Source organism: Lemur catta, chromosome 14 (genome assembly GCF_020740605.2).
Source record: "Lemur catta isolate mLemCat1 chromosome 14, mLemCat1.pri, whole genome shotgun sequence".
NCBI lineage: Eukaryota > Metazoa > Chordata > Mammalia > Primates > Lemuridae > Lemur > Lemur catta.
Window position 1 is genome coordinate 63348261 of NC_059141.1, and position 12082 is coordinate 63360342.

Below are 12082 nucleotides of genomic sequence, written 5' to 3' on the forward strand. Positions count from 1 at the left end.
TGACTAGAAGTTCCTCCAGAGGGAATGCAGTTTCTTGGGCTCCCTCCCTATAATCTCATCAAACAGGGAAGATTAGCTTGCAGGGAAGAAGACTAGAGTTAATACCAGACCCAGAACCCAGACAAACTTTGTCCTAGGCTATTGTGTGTTCCTTAAGCCCATTCTTCTCCCCTAAAAATCATTTACTCTTCCTCTAAAAGTGCTTACATCACCTACTTCTCTCCCCTAAGAAGAGGGTATTTAAGCTTCAACCATCTGGCCCTTCTTTGAGTTTTATACTTTGTGGGACTTCCCTGGGCTTTCGTGTTAATAAATTTGTAGTCCTTTTCTCCTGTAATTTGTCTGTTGTCAGTTCATTTCAGGAGACTCAATAATCAAAACTTCATAGGGAAAGTCTGAGCTTCCCTGAAAGGGGAAATCTTTATTCCCGGCAATGCCCCTCCTCCCCCCTTCTGGGGAAGAGCAGTCCACGGCCTCCTTACAGAGCTCTGGGGCCCACTTAGAGTGGTGGGGCCCTGAGGAGAGGAAGGTGTCAGCAGCAGGGCCAAATGGGCAGTGGCTGAGTCACCACCTACCACCACGTCCCGGCCTGGCTTTGGGCAGGGCTAGTGGCTGCACTGGAAGGTCCGAGAACCTTGCCATACCTTTCCAGCCACACTTTCCACGTGGAGAAAGTCGTGTCCCTGAGTTCTCCTCGTCCCCAGGAAAGCCCAGATGTGCCCTTCTTCCTCATAACCTTTCACAGAAGGGTCTCTGCTGGGCAGTGTCTGGCCAGTGTGTTGGGCCAGGTGCAGGAGCTCTGCTCTGCAGTGAGGTTTACCAATCTGGGTGCATCAGAGTCTCCTGGGAGCTTTCATATCGCAGCGACCCTTTCCTGACACTTGGAGAGCCTGATGAGGTAAATTGGAACCAGGTCCTGGAACTGCCTTGTTAACAAATGCCCCGGTGATTCTAAAGCCTAGGCTTGCTGGGGCACCCTGGCTGGCAGCTGGGAGGTGAGGGAGGGGTGGCAAGTGAGGGAGGGACCCACCCAGACACTTGCTGGGAGGGAAGAGCCCTCTGCTCAGGTGGCTCTGCAGAAGTGACACTGAGGAGGCCTAACCCCTGGTGATATGGCCCAGAGTTCTCTCTGCTCACCTTGGACTTTATATCTAAATGGTACAGGAGACTCACACAGGTAATTGTGTCCAACCTCATGGTGTTACTGGAGCCAAAATGCTTTCCACAGCGAAGATTCAGGTTTGCCATAGAGCACCTCTTCATATGTACGTGCTGCCCATTACGTGCGTATGGCTGTCCTCTGTTTAGACTTCGCGTCCTTCCCGTTGGCATAGCAGAGCCCCAAATGTAGCCTAGGGTCTTGAAAGACAGGTCCCTTCTGACACAGCTTCCATTGTACATTCCTGGTGATGGGGAGCTGAGCAGCCTAGCCACTCAGGTCATGTCGAGACAGCACGTCATCAGAGATGCCTTTCTTACCTCACTTGTACACCAGCTTCCCTGCAGCATTCCCACCCAGACATGTCGGCCTCTCTTCCTTTGCACACGGCAGTGCTGAGAGACATGAAGATAGCTAATGCGCCCACCGAATTGATCTGGGCTAAGCAGAGGCTGACAGCACTTCTCAGAGCTCCATGTGCAAATGACCAATTGCCTCGGGGACCTTGTGAAGAGGCCGGTTGGGACACTGGATTTCTAACCAGCTCCCGGTGAGGGGAGGCTGCTGGTCCACGGGCTCAGAGAGGCACAGGCTGGGGGTTAAGAGAGTCCACCCAGAAGTGAGAGGCCCGAGTGCCTGCTTTGGCTCCTCACGCTGGCCGTGTGGCTGTGGGCGATTACGTCCCGTCCCTGCCTTTGCGTCCATTACAGTCAAATGGTGCTCATGAGGCACCTCCCATAGCTTTGCTGTGAGCACTGAGATGAGGCTCAGGCCCCCGCACAGGGGCTGGCACATGGGTAGTGCGTGCTCAACACTGTGTGCTCTCAGCCATTTGTTGCTGAACAGCCCCGGGACCTCCAATCGTTCCTGACCCGGAGACACTGAGAGGGGCCACAACATGTGGAAAAGAGCCAGTGCACTAAACGGAAGACGCAGGCAACATCCACAGCTTCCACAAGCAGCACGCTCATGCCTCTCACCGCCTCCTATTAAACACAACGCTAGAAATAGTGTTTGTTCTGGGCAACCTAGATGAGAGAAATTCAATTCAGAAGCTGAAGGACTTATCAACAAAGGTCTATCCTACAAGACTACACTGGTTCAGCTTTTGTGCTGATTAGAAATGCTGATGAACAATTAGCTAAATCAATGCACTTTGATATGGCAAGACAAACCTATTAGTATTTAATCAGTGTCATCTTTAATAGACAGATTAAAGCTGGGAGATTCTGGTTTCTTCCTAAGTTGATGCACCACTTTGTGTTTCTTGACTTGGCTCAGGTGCCCTCTCCTGAAGGAAGCCCCTTTTCCTTCCAGGCAGCCTTAGGTGCTCCTCAGAGCAACCTATTAACTTACTTCACACATGGGCTTGTAATTGTCTTTCTTCTCTGTTAGATTTGAACTCCTTGAGTGCAGAGATAGGATCTTACCGTGTTATCTTCAGCACCCACCTAAGTGCCTGGCACATTGCAAATGTTTGTAAAAGGGAGAGAGGAGGAAGGAAGGAAGGGAAAGAGGGAGGGAGAGAAGAAAGGAAGAGAGAGAGAGAGAAGGAGGGAGGAGGGAGGAAGGAGGTATTGACGTCCCTCAGGAAAAGTCGGAAGAAGAGGCCATCACTGGCCAGAGAGTCGGGCTTCCCTGGGTAGGGACTCTCACCTTGTGTTCCGTGGGGCATAATCTTCCAGGAACAGAGGCCCTTTGCTTGTAAGTGAGCAAGGGCTTCCTTCTAGCTGACTTGCTGGGGGAAAGTCTTTGTGTTTTTAGCTCTGCCCACGGCCCTGCCAATATTGCTTCTAAGATGACTGCTTCCCCAAATAAGTTCCTCAAGGCAATGTTTTTCTTTGTGCGGACATAGGTACTATAACTCGGGTTATTACTGAACTGAAGGACTCTTTTTTTGTTGGGCAATTCTTTTCCTGGGGCCCTGAGAATTTTTAAATGAGACATTATATTTCATATTTTAGTAAGATGAAAATAAAGTAGAGAAGATGCTTGAGGTGCTTTGGTGGCAGAGTCAAAACACAATTTTGTTCTTGTCCCTTGCACCCAGTGAGTGACTCAGGGGAGCTAGATTTCTGGGACAGTGGCCTGCCTGCCCTCCTGGCTGGTCATCCGGGTGACTCATCAGGTGGCCAGATTGAATGGCATCGGGCTGGGTGTGTGTGTGTGTGTGTGTGTGTGTGTACGCGCGCGTGTGTGGTATTTTCACAATGAAAGCCACATGTGGCTATACTTGTTGGGAAAACAAATAGGTATAAAATCCTGAATCCAAGTCATGACATGGAATGTCCTCAAGGCCCCTGTATTTGGATGAGTCTGGGACTTGGTGGGTCTTCCTGTCTTCCCTGTGTGGAAAAGCACAGGGAGCGAGGCGCTGTACCAGTAGAGCGAGGACGATGTGCGTTGCCTGTCCCCTGGGCTGGGCAGCACAGGCCTGGCAGCTGCTGAGGTTTCTAAACAAAGAGGGAGGTGCTGTTTGTTCCTATGTTTCCCACAGAACAAGAATTAAGAGGCTTCAGCAGAAACTGCGAGCGGAAGCCCATGAGGACCCACTGGTTTTCTTCCCGGCCTCAGTGGACACCTGCTCTCCGACTGCCAAAGCCTTAAGGGTGCAGTTGCCACACTCTACTCTCTTGAGGTGATTCAGATATTTGCCTCCAGATCCCCAAAGGTTGGGGACTTGGGGGCAGGGGCAGGACACAATTTCCTTTGGAGTGCAGGACACAAGTGCAGGTCACTAAATCAGGTTGGTGAGGGCCTGACTCAGCTTCCCCAGGTCATCCTTGGCCTTTGTCTTGGCTCTTCCTCATTTTTGCTCCCCAGAACTGGCAGAGGGCCTGGCGCCTAGACGGCAGAGGCAGGGGGTGCAGGAATGAGGTGGGATTCGGGGCTGCAGTGGATGAGGAGGCAGCTCCGGCCAGACCTGGCCCCCGCTGCCCACAGGAGGAGGATAGGAGTTCAGGGACAGAACCACAGCTACAAACCTGTTTCTCGTTTTAAAAGGTGGCCTGTGAAAAAACCCATTCTATGCAAATAAACATTTCTGCGAGATTGCCTTGGGGGTCCTCCAATTCTTCCTGAGGGGACCTGGAAACTGGCTACAGTGTCTGAAGGGGGCTCAGAGGTTTGGGTGGGTGCAGGGGCAGAGGGACCCTCAGGACCAGGGACGGCCAGGACAGGGAGGGAGGGCGGGGAGGAGCGGAGTGAAGAGGCTATGGGGAGGGGCGTGGAGGGGATGTCACACAAGCAGCGCCCTTCAACAGAGGGGAGCCCAGGGGGCCTCCAGACGCGGCTGTCTCAGGATCCCCACTTCCTCTCAGACTCTGGGGATCTCACATGGCTAAGCGTGTGGGGTGTGTGTGTGTGTGTGTGTGTGTGTGTGTTACTTGTTCTGGGGCAGGGGAAGTAAGCTCCTCTGGGTTTCTCTGGGGATGGGGGTCCGTCTGCTGCAATTCTCAAGAAATGCCTTCTGTGGCAAAGTCCTCCAGGTCGTCTGTGGAGATGATGCCCAGCCCTGGAGCTTCCGCACCCTCCTCTTCGGGGCCCTGGGGAGGCCCCTGGGGGTGCAGGTCTGCAGAGTGCTGGGTGGGGTCACCCTGAGGCCCCGGGGCCAGCTGCAGTCCAGCCTCGTGGGCACTCTGGGGCCTGGCCCAGGCGCGAGGGCCCTGCCTGAGGAAGGTGGGGGCGGAGAGCTGAGAGGAGCAGCGCAGGGGGATCAGGGCTGTCACGGGCACGGGCCGGAAGCCGGGGTACAGCACGTAGGGAGTGGCTGGGGCATCCGGCAGGGGCGACTCAGCGGAGGCCCCCTCGGATGAGGGGATGGAGACCTTGACATACTTGCCCGTCTCTGGGTCGTAGAAGGTCTTGATTTTCACCTGGAGTGGCAAGTCGAAGAGAAAGTACTCTCCAGACTGGGGGTCCTGGAGCACCTTCTGGGTGGCAGGGTAAGGGGACAAGGGCGCGAGGGACTGGGGCCCCCCAGGCTGCCTCCCGATAGGCTCCGAGAAGCCGGACACGGAGTGGCGGTGTAGGGGAGGGGGCACGGAGCGCACCGCGGGGAAACTGTGTCGGGGCCTCTCTCTGGGGGACCGCGGCCTTTGCTCTGTCCACTCCGAGTCCCCTGGGCAGGGCTTTCCCTCCCGGGACTCGCCATGCCTCTCTGGCGGCTGGTCGGTCTTTCTCCTCTTGCTTGCCAGCTTCTTCGCCCGCCGCAGGGCCTTCTCTGTCTTGGGTGGGACTGCGGGTGGCTTGCTGGCCGCCCTCCCCAGCTGAGCAGGGAGCTCCGGCCTCCCAGGGGGGCCCGCAGAGCTGGTGGCCACGTCCGGCAGTGAGTCTCGCGGAGAGAGCGCCCGGAGGTCTTCTGCCGACGGCTCAAGCTGAGGGTCTGAGCTGGCCTCCCACACGAGGGCGTGGGTCAGGTCCTCCCTTCTGGTGACCCTGGCAGGACCAGGGCTGGCTTGAGGGGGCTCCTCGGGCAGCAGCTCCAGCTCACTGGCGGCAGGGGAGCACACGCTGCTGTCCTCCAGGGAGCTGGGGTTGGGGGAAGTTGCCATCTCACCACGCACCGGTCTTCTCCCGGGTGGCCCTGCTCTGGGCGTAGACAAAAAGTGACTATTGGCGCCTTGCGTCTGTTCTTCCCAACAGGTTCCAGGCTGCCACGGGAGTGGCTCGTCTTCTAAGTCACCCTCGGGTAAAGCAATTGTTGGGATGCCCCGAGGGGCAACCAGCTTCCCTGAGTCTGTGGAACTGCTCTTGCCATCGCGTGCCAAGACTTTACGAGCTGCATCCAGGGGTGGCTTCATCCCATCCCCCTCTCTCCCAAGAGGCAGAGATGGGAAATGTCCCTTTGGGACTAGTCGGGAGGTCTCCATCCTGGCTGTGCTGGACACCTGCCCGGGGTCCTCTGTGACATCACAGGCCAAGAGCTTCATGTGTGTGCCTTGCAGGTTAGCAGGTGTCAGCGTGCCAGGCATTTCCTGGCTTTCGGGGGCACAGAAACCAGCATCCTCACCCCATCCTGGCCTTGGCGAGTCCTCCTCTCTACGGCCACCGCCGAGCGAGTCTTCAGAGGACATGGTCCTCAGGAGAGGCAGCATGATGGGTTTTATCACCGGGGTGGCTCTGAGCGTGTTGTCTTTAATTGTGAACAGTATGTGCTTGTTCGTAGCAGAAGACAACGAGGGGGCAGGGTCTTTGGCATGTGAAAGGGAGGTACCCCTATGTCCCCCAACCCAAGAGCCTCTCGAATTAGCTTCTTCTGCTGACGCCTTCCTGGGCCTTCCTCCAGACACATCTTCCCCTTCTCTTTGCAGCGCCTCCCCCTCGCTGGGCTCCTCCGTGCACGTGCACCCAGCGCCCGAGGCGCGGCCCTGCGGCTCGTCTCCCCCCATCACCTTCTCCTTCTCATCCTTCTGACGGTCACCTGCACTCACGTCGTTCCTCCTGTCTTCCCGCTGGCTCTCGGTAAACCACGTCTTCTGCTGATCATCAAACGAGGCAAAGGATTGATCTGACGAGCTGGTGCTGAATTTGGCCCTGCTTTGGAGGCCCGGCATAAAATCAGATTGGCTGTCGCTGTAAAACACATCTTCCTCCTCAGGGGACAGGGGCCCCGGGGAGAACTTCTGGCTCGAGTGTGGGTTCTGAAGTCCTACCTCTCTCTCTGGGTCTGTCTCCTGCGAGATGGGTCTCGAGGGCCCGTTCTCTAGCTGGGTCTTCGTTTTCTCTGGGGCCTCAGCGGCCTCAGACTCCCTGCTGCAAAGCTTCAGGGAGAGGTGCTTCCTGGGGCAGCACTCCCTGGAGTCTGGATGCCATCCGGCCCTGCCGGGGCCCGGCTCGGACCCTCCGTGGGCGTCAGCGTGCTCGTGACTGCTCCCCTCGGCAGCCTCGCCGTTGACACAGAAGGGGGTGTTGGCCATGGCTGGAGGTGTGCTAGGGGTGAGATAGCTGTCTGCCGGGGACTCGCTGCGGTCGGCTGTAGGGTCCTCCTGGGCACCGGGCTGTGATGCAGTAGGGGCATCTGCAGGTCTCTCCTTAGAAAGCTCGTTTGGGGGACTTTCCTCGAGCCCATTGGGAAGCACGACGCCATTGCTCACAGGCTCTTGCTTCCCACCAACCTTCCCTCTGCTTTTCTCATCCAGGCCTCGCAGGAGAGGTGAGGGGCTGTATGTGCTCTTGACACGCTTCCGCACATCCTTGAGGTTGAACAGCAGGCTAGGAGCTTTGGACTTGTAGCTGTCTCGAGACTGGCATTCGCTGGGCTCCTTCTCTTGGTACCCGTTTAGCTGTCCTGGGGGCGAGGGGCTTGTCTCCATGGGTGGACTGTCTGACGGATCCGGGGCGAGCTTGGTGGGTATGATGGGCGTCAGGAGCTTGCTGATGTTGAAAGGGGGATTGTAATGCTCACCGGGGTCCACAGGCATGTCAAGAGTATCATTTTCTGGAAACTGCCCCTGGGGGTTGTGCTTTGTGTACAGAGGTGGCTCTCTCCTGTTGGTCTGTTTCTTTTCTTCCGCGGCTTCTTGTAGACTTTCTTTCCCTCTTTTGCCAGTCTTTGGTTTCCTCCACGGGGCCTGGGTTGGCTTCACTTGAGGGTCAGGCTGGGAGCTGGGAGCTTTTCCCTCCATAGCTGACGCCTGGGTTCCTGGATCCCTGCACCCCCAGGGCCCAGATGCCGACAGAGCCCCTGCGGCCAGTCTGCTCTCGGTCTGACTGAATCTGGCCTGGCCTTGGCAGGGCGAGACTTTGCGCTCAGGAGGATGGGGTTGTCGTAGCAAGGGCACGTCCTCGTAACGTTTGGGAGCTTGGCTTTCTGGGACAGTTTCAGCGGCGTCCTTTCTCTCGAGCAGCTTTGGTTGGTGGGCGTTCCACGACTCAAAGGCACTATTTTCACTGTGCAGAAAGGTCCCTTTGTGAGCCCACTCCTTGCTTCTTCCAGCCTCGCCCAGCGCTGGCCTGTGGGGTGGGGAGGGGAACTTGGACTCTAATGAGCTGGCCGCACTGTCAGGCGCTGGGAGGAAGCTGCTGGAGCCGTGACGGGCCATTTCAGGGTTCTCGGGGGGCTCCTGTTCTCCGTGCTTTCTGCTGCTCTGATGGGCACCGGAAACTTCAGCGGGCACCCTCCTGACTGTCAGAAAGGCAGAATCGAAGCAGAAGTTGACACTGTTGTCTGGAAGAGGAGCAAATTTGGGGGGATTTTTCAGAGCCGGGGGTTTGCTGGTGGTAGGCCTGATCTCGCAACGTTGGCTCTCAGTCCTGTTGAAGGACTGGATTAGTGATGACACTTTGGAGATAGGCTTGTTGCTGCTTCTCAGGCCAGCAACTGGCACCTCCAGTCTCCTCTGGGCTGGCGTCAGCGGGGGGCTGCTTTTGGGGTACTTTTCCTCCCCCTGAACATACTTAGGTAGCTGCTGGAAGGTGGCTGCCCAGCCTGCATGCTCCGTGCCTTGTGACGGTAACTGGCTCCAAATGCCACTTTTCCTGTGGGTGTGGCTCACTGTTCCCTGGTGGAGAGTCCCAAACACCTGGCGAGTGGTATCCGGGGACAGGGCCAGATCGGAATCATGGAAGGATGTGTCCTCCGAGATGCACAAGCTCCGGAACGCCCGGTCAGTGAGGCTGCTCACCTCCCTGTCTGCATCGTCCAGCACGCTGCCGATGCTTGAGGAGTCGCTGAACCCGTCTGTGCACTTCTTATTCCCCTGCATCATCTGTCAGCTCTAGAAAGACTGTCCCCGACAGCCAGTGGGCGCTTTTGGTGATGATTCTGTCAAGGCTTAGATGTAGCCTTGTTCCCACAAAATTAGAGCTTTTCGTCAACCAGATGCAATTACCAAGTGGGTTTACTTTTTCTCTGCAAAAGAAAGAAGAACAAGTGTGAACAGGATATCCAATTTAGTAGCACTATGCAAGACTGCGTGCTGGTCTGGGTATATAATGGTGCTTGTATGGTTAATTTTATGTGTCAACTTGGCTAGTCTACTGTACCCATTTTTGGTCAAACACTAGTCTAGATGTGTCTGGGAAAATCAGTAGACTTTGAGTAAAGCTGATTAGCCTCCATAATGCAGGTGGGCCTCGTCCAATAGGTTGAAGGTGTTAAGAGAAAAAAGACTGAGGTCACAGACAACAAAAGCAAAAATAGACAAATGGGATTACATTAATTAAAAAGCTCTACACAGCAAAGGAAACAATCACAAAAATGAAAAGGCATCCTACAGAATGGGAAAAAAACAGGAGCAAACCATATATGTGATAAAAGGTTAATATCCAAAGTATGTAAGAAACTCCTGCACTCAGTAGCAAAAAATCAAATAACCCAATTTAAAAATGGACAAAGGAACAGAACAGATATTTCTCCAAAGAAGACATGCAAATGGCCAACAGGTATATGAAAAGTTGTTCAATGTCATCAGGGAAATGCAAATCCAGACCACAGTGAGCTATCACCTCATGCCTGTTAGGACAGTTGTTATCAAAGAAATGAAAGATTGCAAGTGTTGGTGAGGATGTGGAGAAAAGGGAACTCTTGTACACTGTTGGTGGGAACATAAGTTGGTGTAGTCACTAGGAAGAACAGTATGGAAGTTCCTCAAAAAATTAAAAGTAGAACTACCATATGATCCAGCAATCCCATTTCTGGGTATACATCCAAAGGAAATGAAATTAGAACCTCAAAGAGGTATCCATATCCACGTGTTCATTGTAGCACTACTCACAGCAGCAAAGACTAGAGTAAACTAACTGTCTGTCAGTGGATGAATGGACAAGGAAAACACGATATATGCATACAATAGAATATTATTCAGCCTTGAAAGAGAAGGAAATTCTGACATTTGTGACCAGAGGGGAAACCTGGAGGACATTATTGCTAAGTGAAATAAGACAGTCACAGAGAGACAAATACTGAATGCTGTCACTTATATGGGGAATCCAAAAGTCAAACTCATAGAAACAGAGAGTACCAGAGCCTGGGGAGAGGGGGAAATGGAGAGTTTTTGTCAAAGGGGATAAAGTTTCAGTTATTCAAGGTGAGTAAGTTCTGGAGATGAGCATGATGACTACAGTTAACAATACTGTATTGTATACATGAAATTTGCTAAGGGGGTAGAGTACGTGTGTTCTTATCACACACCGCAAAAGTAATAGCTAAAGGGGGTAGGAGGAACCTTTTGGAGGTGATGGATAGGTTCACGCACGGATTGCGGTGATGGTTTCATGGGTGTGTTCTTATCTCCAAACTCATTGAGCTGTACACATTAAATGCATACAGCTTTTTGTACGTCAATCTTACTTCAAGAAAATGGCTTAGAAAAAAAAAAAGACTAAGGTCCCCCAGGAAGAAGGAATTCTGCCTCTAGAGCATCTTTGGACTGGGGCTGCAGCTTCAGCTCTTCCTGCGTGCCCAGCCTGCGGCCCGGCCCTGCACAGTTTGGACTTGCCAGCCTCACAGTCCCATGAGCCAGTTCCTTAAAACGGGCCTGGAGCTCAGATGTGTCCTTTTGAAGAGTCCTTCCCTGAAACTCCGTGGGCTGTTCCCTCCTCAATCACCTGTCTCACAGTGCACAGTTTATCTTCTTCATGGTACTGAGCACCATCTAAAATTACATTTATTTCTTTGTTGCCTATCCCATCATTGGATTGTTAGTGCCAGGAGCTTAGGGACAGCTGGGATGTCTATTCTCTGATTTGCCTTGTCCCAGAGCCACCCCAAGAGGATACAGTCTCCACAGGGCCCGCATCACCTGGGCCTCTTAACTCTGACTTGCCCTTGTGTGTGGCTGGTGGGAGGTGGGAGCCTGGAGGGGTGGGGAGCAGCATCTCCTCCCAGCCCCTTGCTGTGGTGTGGGGACCAGGCAGCACTCTGCTCCTCTGTCACTGCGGCCCTCGCCCGGCCTCTGGCTGGGTTCCAACAGCACTCCCTTTTGCTTGCTGGGTCTTGGTGAGGCTGGCTCCCACTCTCTGAGTGTCTCTGCAACCCTGGGGGCCCCTAACTTTGCCTACACCTCTGTCTAGCCCCTTCATTACATTCTCTTCTTTTTTAAAAAAAGTTGTGAAATATATATAATATAAAATTTCCCATCTTAACCATTTTTAAGTATTCAATCCAGTAGTGTTAAGTGCATTCCCACTGTTGTGCAACTAACCTCCCAAAACCTTTTCATCTTGCAAAACTGAACCTCTACACCCATTAAGCAATAACTCCCCATTTCCCCCTCTCCCTGGCAATCACGATTTGGGTTTTTGTCTTTATGAATTTGACAACTTTAGGAACCTAGTCAAAGTGGAACCATACAGTATTTGTCCTTCTGGGACTGGCTTATCTCACTTAGCATAATGTCCTCAAAGTTCATCCATGTTGTAGCATGTGTTAGACTTTCCTTCCTTTTCAAGGCTGAATATCCCACCGCGTGTGTGTGTGTGTGTGTGTGTGTGTGTGTGTGTGTGTGTGTGTGTGGGCGCGCGCGCGCGCGCATGCGCCACATTTTGCTTATCCATTCTTCCACTGATGGACACTTGGGTTGTATCCAACTTTTGGCTACTGTAAGTAAGGCTGCCATGAGCGTGGGTATGAAAGTATCTCTTTGAGAACCTGCTTTCAGTTCTTTGGGGTATATAGCCAGAAGTGGGACTGCTGGATTGTATGGTAGTTCCATTTTTAATTTTGTGATAAACCTCCAGACTATTTTCCATAGTTCCTGTGCCAATTTACATTCTCCGCAACAGTGTGCGAGGGTTCCTCTCTCCACATCCTGCCAGCACTCGTTATTCGTTTTGATTGTGGCCACCCTGATGGGCGGGCGGTGGCACGTCGTAACATGCTCTTGTGGATCCTGTCTGAGGATGCTGCTTTTGGGACCCTTACTGTTCCCTCCTGGGCCACATACCTCTAATGCCTAGCACAGTGCCTGGCCTGGGACAAGG

The 12082-nt window shown here is 53.5% G+C and overlaps 1 protein-coding gene across 1 annotated transcript in view; it reads right to left on the bottom strand.

The window, feature by feature from the left end:
- Positions 1-396: 396 nt before the first annotated feature.
- Positions 397-12082, bottom strand: part of C14H10orf71 (chromosome 14 C10orf71 homolog) — a 30911-nt gene continuing 19225 nt past the window's right edge. The window contains exon 3 of the mRNA XM_045568339.1: positions 397-9011. Coding sequence (XP_045424295.1) covers positions 4615-8868 — 4254 coding nt within the window. The 5' untranslated portion in view covers positions 8869-9011 and the 3' untranslated portion in view covers positions 397-4614. The remainder of the gene's footprint in view (positions 9012-12082) is intronic.